This window comes from Phyllostomus hastatus, unplaced genomic scaffold (genome assembly GCF_019186645.2).
Source record: "Phyllostomus hastatus isolate PE091 unplaced genomic scaffold, TTU_PhHast_1.1 phas_contig_1162, whole genome shotgun sequence".
NCBI classification, from domain to species: domain Eukaryota; kingdom Metazoa; phylum Chordata; class Mammalia; order Chiroptera; family Phyllostomidae; genus Phyllostomus; species Phyllostomus hastatus.
In genome coordinates, this window is record NW_025333537.1 from 1,224,062 (window position 1) to 1,240,791 (window position 16,730).

Genomic DNA, 16,730 nt, shown 5'->3' on the forward strand with positions numbered 1-16,730 from the left:
ACAGCATTTCTCCGGAGGGGGCTGTGGGCGCTCCAAAACGAGAGCGTGGTTGGCGGCCACTGCGCAGCTCTGCGAGCACGCTGAAAAAATCACCGCGCTGCGTGTGGTGGGCAAAGTGCACACTACGTCAGCGATATCTGAGTATCATCTTTAACTAAGAATGTTATTAAAAATGTTTATAATACAAATAAACTTTAAGAATGTAAGTGTTTACATTCTTTTACTCAAACTCTTTCATTTTAGTGAACAAGTCATTTCGTTTCTCCCTTTCCTCTCAAAGACACAGTGCTTCTCTCTCGTTGCCATGACAGTTTATTTCTTTCTTTCTTTGTTTATTTAGGTCCAAGTTCAGAGGCGGAGGAGAGCGTTTCCATACCGATGACAATAAACCAAACATCATGAAAACGATGAGAAGCAGCAATAAAAAAATGAGATGAAAGCCACAGCCTTTGAACCAAGCCCTGAAGGTGAGGACGACACAGCTCTGCTCTGTGAAGGGCCGTGAGCTTCCCACACACTGTCCTCGGAGCACAGAAAGGCTGCCCTTCGCCCGGATCACGCGACTCACCTTCCCACCCCGTTTCACGGGTTTTCACAGAAGCAAGGTCTACTGAAGGTCACCATGAGAGACTGGCTAATTTCTGCAGAGTAGGTACAAATTGGTGTATAAAAACCCAAAGACTTTCTGCCCTGGTTTCTGCTTTACTGGACCAAAAAAGAGCATCATAACTCTTTCAAAAAATAAACCTACCCAGTTCTTACCAGGTGACCTTCTGCAGCACATTTTATGTTCCTTCTTTCCTTCCCAATGGACTTCGAAAGTTATCAGAGCAGAGAACTGTGAATCAAGACAAGTCACTTCGACCCAAGTCCGCACCTTCTCACCTGTGTATGGTGGGGCACCGCGAATTATCTCTAAGAAGAGTCAGTATCACCCTGTCTGGTGTGGTTCAGTGGACTGAGTGCTGGCTTGGGAAGCAAAGGGTCGGCGGTTCAATTCCCAGTCAGGGCACATGCCTGGGTTGCAGGGCAGGTCCCCAGTAGGGGGCGCATGAGAGGCAACCACATACTGATGTTTCTCTCCCTCTCTTCCTCCCTCCCTTCCCCTCTCTCTGAAAATAAATAAATAAAATCTAAAAAAAAAGTCTGTGTCCGAGGGGTCAGTCTGTGTTTATGAGTCATGGGAACAGAACAGAATGCAGAATTAAGAGTTCCAGGAAACTGCAGTAAGACCTTAATTTCTTGAAATTAATTTCTTCTAGTAGTAAAAGAATTTAAAAACGGAGACGCGGCTCCTCGGCAAACCTGGTCTGAACAACCGTGGGAGGCACACAAGGTGCAAAGAATGGAAAGGGGCGTCCCACTCTCTCGCTTCCGCTCTGCAGATTTCATGTAAAGACCCCGGAAGGACCCGGCTACATCACCACGGGCAGATCAGCAATGCCGCCAGCTGGCAGGCCAAATGACGAGTCCATCCCGGCTGAGAATAAAACATCACTCTGGAAATTTCTGGACAGCACGAACTGATTTTGGGAAGTGGAAGGAAAAGGGATGTGGACTGCAGCTCCTCCCTAAACTGGCCGACAGTGTGTCACCTCCAAATAATCCACGGGCCCTTCAGAAGGCACGTGAGAACAGAGCTCCTTTCCTCATTGGCCCTGAAACTCCTCCACACGGAAGCAACTGTTCAGTCCTAGTTTCTCTGGGCACTAGCGGTGGGAGCCACAGCGCACAACCACACCACCGTACGTCTGCACGCGCCAGGGCCAGCATCAGCCACGGCCGGGCACGGCCGAGAGAGGTGGGGCCTTGGCCTCTGTGTAAACAACAGGGGGAGTCCTGGTGACCTGCTGGGCACAGACTCTGAGTGGGGCCACAGAATACACCTAACTGACGTGGAACCGACAAGAACGAACGGCAGACAAAACCCATAACCCACGGAAACTGCCCAGATCGAGTAACCCAGCCGCACACCATGGGAGGAGACCACCGAGACTGGGGTAACGTCTGTGAAGGCCCAGGCCCACTCCCTGTGATCCCAGAACGTGCCGGAGCCCCGAGAGAGGCTGAGGGTCCCAGAGGTGCATCCAAACAGAGAGAGCTTATTTCTGGTTACCGGGTCCCCCAGTTTTGGCAACCTCCCAAACTTCCTTAACCCAAGCTAGTCAGTTTCCCACTAGTTTACTCACAGGACACATTACTAAGAATACAAGTCATCATTAAGTACCTGATTACATGAAATTTCCTCCGTTCCCAGCTGGAAGGAGAAAGCGTGTAAAGCATGAGAGGGGGCTGCAGGTACACACTACCACAGGGTCCCTCGGTGCCACTACCGAAGGTACAGTGTGCTAAGTGAATAAGCAGGACTTACCGATTTTCTGATTGAAAATCTTGTCAAAGGTTATTTCATTCCTCTCTGCGAGATACTTCTGCATCACGCTCCGGATACTAGAAGAGAAGAGTGACACGGTTTTAACCATTACAGCCTGTACCACGTGCAGCCACCACCAGACGGGAAACGCGAGCTGTCTGTTGTATCTCGAGGACGCCGGCTTGATGAGAGACGCTCTTACAGACGCCCTCGACTGCTCGGATGGCGGGCTCGCCCACGAGCCGGGCACATCGCAGCGCCAGCCGTGACCCTCTCCTGCGCCTCAGGGCCGACCTGACGTGTCGGCTCGCCTCCAGGAAAGAACTCACGGATGTGGGGACTGCGCATCACTGACAGCTGACAGCACGGCTTTCCAAACCATGCACAAGCGTGCGCACGCACACGCGGAAAAGTCTGCTCCTCAATCAATGAGTTTCTCAAAATAAAAGCTAAAGTTCTCTGGATATATATGATGAATATTTTTAAAAATTGTATTTGTGCACATCAACAAAAAACTACATAATCAGAAGAATGCTTTCACTTTCAATAAAATAAAAAACAGCAAATGCCTTAAAAAATCTGAACTTCCTGGCTGGCGTAGCTCAGTGGATTGAGCGTGGGCTGGGAACCAAAGTGTCGCGGGTTCGATTCCCAGTCAGGGTACATGCCTGGGTTGCAGGCCATGACCCCCAGCAACCGCACATTGATGTTTCTCTCTCTCTCTCTTTCTCCTTCCCTTCCCTCTCTAAAAAAAAATAAAAAAATAAAAATTAAATCTTTAAAAAAATATCAGAACTTTACAGGGAAAATTGAAAATTGCATTGAAGACATTAATGAAGATCTTAAGTAAAAAGATACACCACAGTTAGGAGCAAAAAGATTTAATATTGTAAAAATCCAAAGCCTACCCAAATTTATCTATAAAATCAATTCGGTCCCCCACCAATACCCCAACAGGGTTTTTCACGAAACACAGAAATAGAGAAGCCCTTTATAAAAGGTACACAAAAAGGGCTCATGAATAGCCAAAACATTTCCGAAGAAAGTAGGTGACGATAATAGGGCTTGTTACCAGGCTAAAAGGATTAAGACAGGATAAACAAATTGATCGGTGAAATGGAACAGACAGCACATAAACCGAGCCACACGTCCATGGAACTCGGATATGTAACAGAAGTGGCGAGGTAGAAAAACGGAGAAGGGAGGGATATTCAGTAAGTGAACCCCAAAAGTGATTATCCAAATAGGAAGTACAGAAATTGAATCTCCATCATTCACTGATGGGCAGCAATTTGGCATTGCTTTTTTTTTTTTAACTTTTTACAACAAACTAATACAGGTATACTTTACATATAACTAAAAGTATATTTAAGTGCACCATTAAATGAGTTTTCACATGTAACTACTACCCTGACCAAGATCTCAAATATTTCTATCACTCTAAAAGGTGCCTCTTTGCAATCCATCTCCCCACACTCCAGGATCCAGGCAACTACCAATCCCCTTTCTGTTGATACAGGTTACTTGCTCTGGTTTGAGCATGTTATGCGAATAAAACCCTACAACACCTTGTCTTTTCTGTGTGGCTGCTTTCACTTGGAGGAAGCAAGCTGCACCCACATCGGTGGATGCAAAAGCATTGAGTGTTTTTGCACTGCTGAGCAGTGCATCACTGTATCCCGCCCTTTGCTCACCCACTCATCTGTGGACAGACACACAGGCTGCTTTCGGTTTGGGGCTACCATGGACAAGCTGCTTTAAACACTCGTGTGTGAGTCTCTCCTCACGGGCACGTGTTTTCATTTGTCGTTGGTAAACATCTGAAAGTGAAATTGTTGGCCATATGGTAAACTATACTTAACATCACGAGAAAGTGCCGCACTCCATTCCAGACTGGCCGCACACTGCGGTCACATTCCTGCCGCCGACGGGTGACGTTCCCGTGGCCCCTGCCGAGACGTCGGCTGTCAGTCTCTCTGGTTTCAGCGACCCTGTTGGGTGTGCAGTGGCATCTTACATGGGCCTTACATGGGCCCTAATGAGTAATGATGTTGAAAATGTTTGAACACGATTATCAGAACGTGTGTCTCTACCTTTGTGAGGTGCGTTGTGAAATCTTTTGCCTATCTTTTCACTGAGTTGTTTGTATTAATGGAGTCAGTTGTAAAATTTCCTTATATAGCCTGGAAGCAAGTCCTGTGTCAGCTTATGAGATAACAGTATTTTCTCCCAGTCCACATGATGTGTCTTCCTTTTCTCCATAAAATCCTCCTAAGGCGAGCAGTATTAGTTGGTGAGTTCCAGTTTACTGAATTCTTTTCCTGGTGGACAGTCTGTGCTAAGAAATCTTTCAGGTCCCACGGTCCTGAAGATTTCAACCTACATTTTCCTTTAGAAATGTTAAAGTTTCAGCTTTTGTGTTCAGGTCTAAGATCCAATTTTTGTGTATGCTACAAGGTAAGATGGAGGTTCTTTTTCTCCTTATAACATAATACCAAGTTGCTCTGGTATCCCTGTTGAAAACATTACCCCTTCTTCAATGAGTTACCCCGGGGTCTGCAGACTCCACCCACACGCGAGTAGGTCTGTCCTTGAACTGCCCTGAGGCAATGATCTACATTTCTGTCCCTGCACAGATACTGTATTGTCTTGAGTGTTACAGGTCTGTAGTAAATCTTGGAATCAGGTGACCCATGGCTTCCAACTATGTCTTATTGCTTTTGTTTGTTTTGTTTTTTTTCTGGGGTGTTTTTTTTTTCCTCTCTCTCCTAGGTTCTTTGCATTTCCATGTAAGTTTTTTTTAAGTCACTATGAAAATTTCTTCCCAGAAAAAGCTTGCTGGGGCTTGATTGGGACTGTGTTGAATCTATAAATCAATTTTGGGAGAATTAACCTCTTAATAATATTGCATATATAATCCATAAATATGACATATTTCTCCATTTATCTGGGTCTCCTTTAATTCCTCTCATCAGTATCTTATAGCTTTTGATATAGAAGTCTTGTCCTTTTCTCGTAATAATTTTCTCTGGTTTGGGATCAGGATAACGTGATTCATGAAATGATATGGGAATTATTCCTTTCTCCTTTATTTCCTGAAAGAGTTGGTGTAAAATTCTATTAATTCTTCCTTAAATGTTGAATAGAACTCATCAGTGAAGTCATTTGAGCCTAGAATTTTCTTTGTGGGAAGGTTTTCAATTAAAATCCCCATTTTTTCATAGACACAGGGTTATTAATATTTTCCATTGCCTCTTGTATTAGCATTGATATCTAGTGTCTTTTATGGAATGTGTCCATTTCATCTGGCTTGTCAAATGGACTTCGGAGTAACTAAAGTGAGTAACAGCGGCCCGGCCCGATCTGAGAGAACGAGAACACAGTATCTGATTACAAAGGGGCGGGAGCCACAGGAGCACACGCCGGGGTAGGATGTGTGCGGTCAAGTTTAAAATGTGTGCATTTGGTCTTTGTCCCAGTTCTAGGCACAGAGCTCCTAAAACCCTTGCAGTAAGAGTGTCTATTCTCAAGGAGCGCTTTCCAACCGTACCTGAGTTTATGCTAATGAGGTGACTCCTGGGCCCTCTGACAGCTTCATGATGGGGCTGGCTGCCAGAGGAACCCACCAACCACCAACCAACCGTGTGATCAGAGGCCTGGGACTTGCAGCTGCACCACTAGACTCCTGGGAGGCTAGAGATAGAGTTCAGTCACCAAGAGCCAATGATTTAATCAATCATGCTTACAAAATGAAACTTCGACGAAAACTCTAGAACGATGCAGTTTGGACAGCTTCCGTGTTGGTGAACCCACGGGTGTGCTGGGAGGGGGTGCTCCTGGATAGGACATGGGAGCTGTGGGCTCCCTCCCCACCAAACTGGCCCTGGGTAATGACCACTTTTCCAGTTCCGGAGTTGTACCCTTCACAGTAACACAAATCCTAAGCGTAACACTTTCTGGAGTTCTATGAGCTGTGGTAGTGAAATACCAAACCCAAGGGGAAGGTCACAGGAACCTCGGGTTGGTGGTCAGCCAGGCAGTAAAAAGCAGGTGAGCGGAGGCCCCCACCTGCAGCAGCCAGTCTATGATACGGGCCAGTCTCGTGGGACTGAGCCCTCACCCTGGGGGGTCCATGACGACTCTGAGTTGTTAGCGTCAGAATTGTTTTGACTCGCAGGACACCCAGGTGGTGACAGAGAACTGAAAATTGTTGGGAGAGGACATAATGCATGTGTCTCAGACCTTAATTTGGGTGATGGCTTCACAGGGGTAGACAAAACTTACCCAGGTATACACTTGAAATATTGCCGTTTATTTTATGTTAATTATACCTCCAAAGCTGCTTTTTAAAAATTATACCGCAAGGATGCAATCAGCAAAATCCTAGGTGTGGGAAACTCTACACAACAGACGACCTGGTTTCCTTAACAAAAAACGTCAAGAGGAAAAAGGATGGATGGGGAACCTACCTATGGTTCAAAGAAGACTTAAAAGAAATAACAACCATCAGGCATAGTGTACAGACCTTAGTTCAAACTCAAGTAAAAAAAATAATCGTGTAAAAACCGAAGAAATGTAAATACAGATGGAATATTTAATATTTAGGAAGCATTACCTTTTCAGCAGCACCGGTATATTACTGCGTTTTGATGTTTTAAAAGTTATCTTTTACGAAAGCCAGCAGAACTATCTGCAGATGAAAGGATACGTCGTGTCTGGGTGTGCTTCAAAATAACCAAGGGAACTAGGAGGTGTGGATGCACCCAAACTGGTAATGTGATGGTCACTGACAAAGCCCCACTCCCCGCCCATGGTGACATCAATTTCATTATATTATTCTCTCCCTAACTACGTGTTTGACATTTTCATTGCAGAAGTTTTTTAAAAATTCAAATTCTGGCCTCCAGATTCCTGGATCATTATTCTATATACCTCCTCATCAAATAATGTGTGTGTGTATATATATATATGTATATATATATATACACACACACACACTCTACATGTATTGATAATACCTTATATATTGATTAGAAGCCTAATTTTTTTTTAAATTTAATATCAACTGGCTGAAGATGCATCGACCCTACCTACCTGCCATGACCTGTTGGGGTCCTGCTGTAGAAGCACAAGGTCAGTACAATAAATGTTGCATCGCAACTTTTAAAGCTCTTCTGCTGCTACTGTGGTTGAGAGACCAGCCACCGGGTACCTCTGCTCTGTACCTGCCCAAGAACGGGCGAGCTCTGCGGTGCTTCCGCGCCTCACTACTGGCAGAGAAACCGCCGTATCTGTGACCTAGCTAGACGTCTCCCACTATTAAAAGCCTCTACATTCTATGCGGGGTTTAATTCTGCTTTATTGTAATGTCCAAAGGAAAATGCAGTGAAACAGACATTTCAGATAATGTAGAACTTATCACCGAGGAAAGGCAGCAGTGCCTCCCTGAGACAGTTGTGAAGACGGAGCAGGCGGGTGAGAGGAGGGCTTTGTCCGCGGCGCCAGTCGCCAGTCGTTACCACCTGGAAACCCGACGGGCAGATTGTTCTGAGAGATAAGATGATGAGGCAGTCACACCAAGACTCAATTCCCCCAAAAGGAAATTGCTTTCTCTCATGTGGAGTAACTAAACATTGTCCACTAACCATGAAAGACCCAAAGCAGAGCTCCCTTATCTGAAGTCACGGTAAAAACGTTACCACCAGGCTCAAAACCACCCAGCTCTGCCAGAAGACTCGGAAGAGGTCTGTAAAAGTATCTGGCACAATTTAATGCCCGTGCTTTTCAAGTTTCCTCCGTTCACCAGATCCCTGGCAGAAAGTCTTGCATATAATTTACATACCATTAGGCAATTCCGCCTGAGACTATTTACATTCAGAAGATCACAATCCAATTAAGCTAAATGTGAATCCTTTTGAGTTTTTTCCTACAATGCTTTGACAATCCACGTCATGTTTTTAATGTCTTTTTCTTGGCAATGTATTACCTGATACTGAAGTCATGTAACAGACTCGAAGCTCCCCAGACTAAAAGGCCCATCATCATATCCAAAACTCATCCCCAAATGGATGTGATCTGCAGGGTGAACACATGCATGGGGCCATCGGTTCACCTAATCAAAGCCTGTAAAGATCTACACAGTCCCTTCAAATTGGTTACAATAATCAGTTTAGGATCCACTCCTTCTTATCAAAATACTTCCGAACGGACAGCAGTACATAAGCAGCTCTGCCCTACTGCTGTGCTGTTCTGGAGTGAAATTAGCCCCCAGGGACTGGGAGACCACAGGCAGGGCGAGTCCAAAGAGCCTGGTGCTCGCTCCTCGCTTCCAAGAGCCATTTTTAACGCAATTATCTCACTGAAGAGACATCGAGGGCCTCTCTCTGGCCCACGGTCCAAACTCCTTAGCACGTTACAGGGAGCACTTCCAAAGGGGCCCCAACCCAACCATCACCACATCCGGCCGCAGTCTTGCTCTCACAGAGCAGCCGCACCGGATCTGTTTTCCCTGCCCTGTTATCCTGTAAACCTCGGTCCCTCTGATGCTTTTCTTCACCTGAAAACCTCCCACGCCTCCCAGGACCCTCACTGTGGTTCTCACTTCAGTTCCCGCTGCATGTCTGATGGCCCTGCTGCATCATGCCCCACAATGCACTGTGAAAATGCATACTTTGTATAATAGATATACGGTACATACATATAAGTAAATGTACGGTAAATATATATTATGTACACATATAACCCAGAGCCCTGGGGCAAATGCAGTCCCACTGGTCAACAGCATTTCTGCTCAGGGAACACAGACTACAGCAAAGTGAAGAAAGAAGGTCCAAGGTTCTGAACAAAAAATTTCATTTCAGTATAAAGCTGCTCAGAATGCAGATCTTCCAGAAGCCATCTGCACAATTTTCCCCTTGGGAGAAATATTTTCCTTTCTAAGAGCAGAAAACCATGTTGGTGTACGGTACTGGGGTTCACCCGGACTGATAAACATCTGAAACCTGGGAAAAAACCACTGACTCATTCATTCTCTCGGAACACTCGCGGCAGCCTTCCCCTGAGCCTTCCCCTGTCCCTGCCTGTGTGCAGTGGGGCCCACCACGTCCCCGCCCTGACGGCGCCCATGTCCAGGGGGCCGCAGCACAGTCAGCAGGGAGCCCCAATCCGATGTAACAAGTAGGTCTCCACAGGGGCAGGGACAGGGGCTTCCGACCCCGTTCAATACGACAGGACTGCAGGACCCAAGGGGCAAAGATGAAGTAGGAGAGAAAGCATGGGACCACCCGTGAAGGGTAAGTCACGTTGGCCTGCTCCAACTAACTAAATGAAATGGACAAAGGGCAACAGAAACTTAAAAAAAAAAAAAACACCCAGAGAAAAAGGCCGGACCACAAGTAGTCCACGGCTTTGCACTCACTTATTTCCACCGCTCTGAGAATACGCAAATTATCACCCACAAGACTGACACCCAGCTTTTCGGGGCTTATTTACAGCAAACGTCTCCCTTCCGAGGACTCACAGGTGACATGTCCTTCCTAGGACTTGCAAAATGCTGACTTGTTGGATGCAAATCGGCCTCCTGACCGCCCCCCCGCCCGACCCCACGTCCAGGCCTCCTGCCCCCACTCCTTCCTGAGACAACATGAGCCAGTGCAGACCGCAGTACACAGGCCCCGTCGAGCAGAACACATTTGCAAACCGAGATGCGCTCGCTCCACGCAAGATCATCCGGTGTAATTTCTCTACGACGTGTGTTTTAATTCGATGGAGGATGCCCTTTGAAAGCACAGGAGAACGTTTAGCTTGTGCCACAGGCCCATCAGCCTTCCCTTCATGATCTGCAGGTCTGGGTTGCCTGGGAGAGCCCTTTGCTACTCCAGAGCACTAAAACTATATTCTCACATCTTTCTATTTTTAATATTTTCACGATTATCCCATTAAACACTCTGGAAACCCCAGGCAACCCGAGTGAGGATCCGAATGAGAATTTTAAAGAACCTGACGAGCTGGTCCTCATTCATCTGCAAGAGAAAAATGGGCAAATGTACCTATTGCCATTTTTAAAAAGGAAAACAGTGGAGATCTCTCCAAATGTAAAGCATTGCTATGAATTTATTTTTAAAGATGTTATTTATTTATTTTTAGAAAGGAGAAGGGAGGGAGAAAGGGAGGGAGAGAAACAACAGTGTGTGGTTGCCTCTCGAGCGCCCCCCACTGGAGACCTGGCCTGCAAGCCAGGCATGTGCCCTGACTGGGAATTGAACCGCTGACCCTTTGCTTCCCAGGCCGGCATTCAATCCACTGAGCCACACCAGCCAGGGCTAGCATTTAATTTAAAACAGTGTGGTGTTGGTTCAGGCACTGACACTTAAGTGGCCCAGCGTGCAAAGTCGTGTATATGTCTACTGACATTCATCTGTGCAATGTAATTTGGTTTATGTATGAAGGGGGCATTCTGAGTCTGTGGGAAAGCAGGGTGTGTGGCTCTGCTGGACCCTGACTCGGGCCGCCTCGGATTTACAGGTTCCCTTGGAGAGACCCAGCCTCTTCCCAACAGCGAGTCTTCCCGTCCAGAACCGCCCACGGCTCCGCACAGGTGCCGGATTTCCCTGACTTCTCTTCCCCAAGTTTTGTTGCTCTTCATACTGGCCTACTTGGTCATCAGTCAGTGAGCTCTGGTTTAGAGCAACACATTAAAAGACACTCATCTTAAAGTGATAATTTTAAAATGCTTTGACAAATTAATATTCAAATAATTAAAAAGCAGAAAGCCGCTCAAGTGATTTTAACGAGAGACACGCTGCACCGTTTCACTAGGCGTGGCAAGCACACTTAGGCGGCAGGTCGTCTCACACAGCACGGGTTATTTTTTCCCTGCTGCATTTAAACGTTGGAGTTATGATTTAATAGCTGCTCGTCACTGAATAAAGTTCAGTGAGGTTGTTTGTACTCAGAGTGAACGGACATGATTTTCTGACGTTTTGGTCTGACTATGCGCTCCCTCTCCTACAACCTCCCTGCATCTTTCTCTTCTCGGCCTTCTCTGAGGCGTCGCTGGGGCCGGAGGTTACAAATCTGTCTACGCTGCGTGCACGAGGCAAGGCTCTTTGGCTGCCCATGAAAACTCGACCCACCTCTCTGCATCGGTGTCAGGAAGCCTGGTGTTGAGTCATCTGGTGCAGTCTCCAAAAAGCACATCGTCCCCCCTCCTGTGTGAGTGACAGTCTGCCTTGCATCTGTGCACGAAGCTCTCACAGGAAGCTGTGTCCTAGGTCACGGGTGCTCTCACACGGGACACGGGGACGCCTCAGGCTTCCGTCAGCCCCGCAAGAACACAGTTGTGGTCCTCACACCCACGCATCTGCTCTACTGTTTTTAAAAACTGTTGCAAGAACTTTCAAACATGCAATGGAGTACAGTGAACCTCCACAACTGTCATTCGACACGTGTTATCAAGATTATAGTCTGCTGCTTTTGTCTGCCCCCCCATGCTCCCCTGTTTTTTAAAGCATTTTAAAGCAAACCTCAGACCACATGTCATTTTGCTCTTACTACTTTCGTTTGCATTTCTGAAAGTTAGGGGCATTCTCCTTACAGAAACACAACCCACTGTCCCTCCCCACCCCCACCTGGAAATAATAACAGTAACTCCTGAAGATCTAACATGCAGTTCCCATGCAAATTCCATGATTCTCTCATTTGGTACAGTCGGTGGGTTTGATCAGGATCAAATGAAGATCATACATTTGTTTGACTGTTACGCCCCTTAATCCCGTTTTCATCTGGAGCCCCCACCTCTCCCCACCACCCACCTTCCATCCCCGCACCAGTGACTAGCGGAGGAAACCAAGCCAGCGGTCCCGGGGGCTGGCTCCATCCTGGGTGTACCTGCCTGCTTCCTCCTTTGCTCCTACCCCCGCATTTCCTGAAAGCTGACAGGGACCTCTCGAGACCTGATTCTGGCCCAGTCCCCCTTCTGGGGGCAGGGACGCTCACCACGTGGTCTTGGTAGTTCACGCCACCTCACCTACGGAGGCAGAGAGTTACTTCTTCTCCGTGATGTGAAAAGGACTTCCAAGATTCAGTTGATAATTCTCAGAAGAATTAGCCTCCATCAACTAGGACCTATGGGTTACCCTAAAATGTCTTTCTTACAGGAAAGGCAAGAGACGTGCTTAATTCGTTACCCTTTTGATTGTCACTATTCGGAGACAGAGCTGGTGCCCTATTCTTACTGCCAATGGCGATGAGTACGGAGGGTCATTTTCCTGTATGTTCAGGGATCCCTTTTGTGGGAGCATGGGAGTATTTGCCTCCTACTGCAGGTGTGACATTTGGGTGGTTTAAAACAACAGAAAGCCACCACCTCACAGATGGGTGGGCGGGACACCCGGCATGGGTCTCTCTGGGCAGACGTCGAAGTGCCAGCCGGGCTGTGGACCCAGTGGAGGCTGAGGGGAGAACCCAGCTCCTCACGGCCGCACTCCTGGGCCCACGCGCCCACTCCACCCTCAAGGCCAGCGCCGACTGGCAGGTCGGCCCCTTCCTGCCCATCTTGTAATGGTACCCTGGGCCCCCCCACAAACCCACGATAAACTCTCTATCTTCGCGTCCGCACAGGAGCTACCTTACTTCCATCTGCAACCTCGGGCTCGAGCCCTGCACCACAGCACATTCAGAGGTTCTGGGGATGAGGAAGTAGACGTTTCAGGGGGCCATTATTCTGCCTATCACGTGGGTTTCAAGAGACAGAGCATTTTAATCAACTGCAGCCATATTCTTTCCATGTTCCAATTGCCCCACCTTCAGCCAGGCGAACCCCTTCTTCAGGTGTGTGTGTGTGTGTGTTAGGTTTGGTGCCCCCCTCCCCGCCCCGACCCCCGCCTGGCTCCTCTGCTGCTGGATACAGCAGGGGTCCGGGCTTCCTGCCCAGCCCCTGACCGTGCCCTGGGTCAGGTGTGGCCGTGCGGCTACCTACTGAGATGAGGCTGCAGGTTCCGCTCGGGCTTTTCCGTGGCTAGGGAGGCTAAATACACAGAGTTGAAAAGAAAAAAGAATCACGAATTTAAAATGACTTTCTAATTCAAATTTAATCTTACAGGGTTTTTACTTAGCTCTTGCCATGTACTCATGTATTTGCCATTAAGATCTTAATTCTTGCCCTGGCTGGCGTGGCTCAGTGGATGGAGCGCGGGCTGCGAACCAAAGCGTCGCAGGTTCGATTCCCAGTCAGGGCACATGCCTGGGTTGCGGACCACGGCCCCCAGCAACCGCACATTGATGTTTCTCTCTTTCTCCCTCCCTTCCCTCTCTAAAACTAAGTAAATAAAATTTTAAAAAATTTTAAAAAAAGATCTTAATTCTTATTACCCAGCTGTTTCTGTAGAGTCTCTATGAAATAATTTTAAATAATAGCATTGAGACTTCTGAATGCAGCTCTATTTATTCTTAAAAATACAGAGGGCAATTTGGCGTCATCTGGCAAAACTGCAAATGCCTGCATCTTACTTACTTCTCTGGGGGGCTATCTACAGAACACACAGGTCCAGAGACCCACAGGCAAGCACATCCCCTACAATAACAGCAGCTGTGATTCCGGACGGAGGGTTAGGTCCGTGGCGGTTGTGTGGCACATCCGGCAGCAATTCAGAAGCCTGAGATCCACCTGTACATTACCAACAAGGCGAAGCTGAACACGCCCCACTGGGCGGGGAAGGCAAGTCGCAAATGCGCTGGCTAGTGCGCTCGTGACACAGAGAACTCCGCGCCAGCACGAGTTCAACCACCTTTCCGAGCAAAGGCTAAACACGCGACCTGTTCTATTAATTTCCTATCATGACTTGGAATGCGCCACCAACAGCGTTATCGGAAACAACATTATACCATTATCTCAGTACATAGAAATCCTTTATGTGCTGAGGGTAACTGATAAGGGTGTTCCGAGCCAAGGATACCCATTTACCTGGTGACAGGGAGAGAGAGGAATTTTAATTTTGTTTTTAAGATAAGGGTGCACGTGAAATTATAAAACAATGTCTGGGGTGAGAAAATATCAAAAACCCTTGACATGCAGCTTTTCTCAGTTTGTAGCGCTGCCATCATCCTTTTTTTAAACGATTTTATTTATTTATTTTTAGAGAGGGGAAGGGAAGGAGGAAGAGAGACAAACATCAGTGTGTGGTTGCCTCTCGTGCGCCCCCCACCGGGGACCTGGCCTGCGACCCAGGCGTGTGCCCTAGACCGAGGATCAAACCATTTGGTTCGCAGGCTGGCACTCAGTCCACTGAGCCACACCAGCCAGGGTGGCCATCATTCTTGATAACTATCCTGTTAGTTACCATAAAATTTCTGATATCTCTTAAGGAATTACTCATATACTTATTATTAAATCAGTGTCTCTAGGAGAATCATATGTAAGTCACTGGAGCACCCCTTCAGTTCCCTGCGGTCGATAACCCTTTACTAAATGAAGACGATGCATTTTCAAATGCGTTAGTAATGTCTTAAACTGACGATGTTCCTCTGCCCAAATCTAAGAGCCTTATTCCCTAAGATGGTCTAGGTGGCAAAACGTAGTCTGCATGTGGCCATTAAAATGCATAGAGTTTGCACTGAGGCCGAACTGGGCCTTTTGCTGTCAATGTGACCTTGAGCAATTAGCTTCCCTTTGAACCTGAACTTCCTCCTTCTGAAATGGAGATGATGAGTATTGTAGAGACGTTTCCCAGGGATCAGAAAATACGGGAAACACCTTGTCCTCTGAGAAATAAAATTTTACGTCGATACGTGACACAGAGGGCAGAGAAGTGCCAAAGGCTCCGGAGCTGGCTAGCCTGGCTGTGGCTTCAGCGGCTGCACCAGCTAGCCCAGCAGAGGCCGCCCACCACCGGGAACAGGAAACACGCAAACACGTAAAGACGGAAAGACACATTGACACCAAAGCCCCTGCCCGGTGGGGAATTCGAGCATCCACATCCATCGTAAAGCCACCCAGGGAGAGACGACTTGGTCCCAGCTGGAGCGGACCAGCCACAGGCCAGTCCCTCCGCCACATCCGGTCACGGGCTGGTGCTGGCCATGCCACCCTGCGAGGGCCACTGCACTTCCGGGGGGCAGCCTGCAGGACCGAGCGCTCTGCTCACTCTGACCTGAGGCATCTAGACTCCAGGGAGAGTCAGTGCTGAGTACAAAGTAGCAAATTTGACATTTTAGTTACAGCTGGGATTTTTAAATAACCTGCTATGTGAGTCAATGCATTTTGGAGAGTGGTGGCCTCCAGCTTCACAGATTCTCAAAAGGGTCTTTAAGTTTTAAAGTAAGAACCACCAGTCTCTAAGAAGAAAAAGGGCTGACTTGGCTGACTGGCATGAACTTCACGAGCCCACCCCGGGGCAGGGAGGAGACCCAGGCTCTGGTCTGAAAGGCCGAGGGCCGTCCGCCCGCAGGGCCACGGGAGAGACGCCCGCGTCTAGCAAGAGCGCCGGCGCTCCCGCAGATAAGCAAAACACGCCTCTCTGCCTCTCCACGTGCACGACGCTAAAATATTTTTTTCTTTTTAAAATTTCTACCCACTACAGAGAATTGTAAGAACTAAGAAGAGTGAATACACGTCAAACTATAAAGCATTATATACAAGTATCAGTGGAAATGTTTTTGCTCTGAATTCAAATCTAACACATAAATATGAAATGAGTATCAGAGGTTGCTGGGTTTAACAAGTTACACACACAGGTACACACAGATCTACCTGTGCAGCCCAACACGTTCATCCCCATCATGACCATTTCAATACGGATCCCAGTTACAACCTGGCTCTCAGGGAAGTCACCCAGGGGTGGGCGAGTGTGAACGGGGTGGAACCCCGGAGGCCCTTCAGCAGGGCCCTGCTTTTGCCGCCTGCTCTGCAGAGTCCTGAGGTGACCACTGGCCGGAATCCGAAACCGGAAACTCCAATCTCCTGTGAAGGGGTTTCCACCACCTGCCTCACTTTCCAGGATGAAATAGCCAGAGAAAAATAAGTTATTTTTATAAAGTAACCTGAGTGTTACAAATCATTCCAAACATCATTCCCCTGTAAAGCCAGTCACTTGATTTAAAGGACAGAAACACAGAGATACTAGGTGGTTTTCCACATAAAATTAAAAAGAAAAAAAAATCTGCCAAATGATTAAACCCTAAGAAACCCCTGACCATAAAACTCAGGGGTTTGGGGGGAGCAATCACTGACATAGCATCTTTCCATTCATTACTTACAATCTGCTACTGTGTGGAAAACACCTTTTCCTTCCAGACCAATAGTAGCTGCGATGTTTTATTACATACATAATAACCTTTCCTCAACTGTCACTAAAAGCCAATC

At 47.4% G+C, this 16,730-nt stretch overlaps 1 protein-coding gene across 1 annotated transcript in view; it reads right to left on the bottom strand.

Moving 5' to 3' along the window:
- Positions 1-16,730, bottom strand: part of GRK3 (G protein-coupled receptor kinase 3) — a 114,694-nt gene that overhangs the window by 88,488 nt on the left and 9,476 nt on the right. Inside the window, exon 2 of the mRNA XM_045841765.1 lies at positions 2,372-2,448. Coding sequence (XP_045697721.1) covers positions 2,372-2,448 — 77 coding nt within the window. The remainder of the gene's footprint in view (positions 1-2,371; positions 2,449-16,730) is intronic.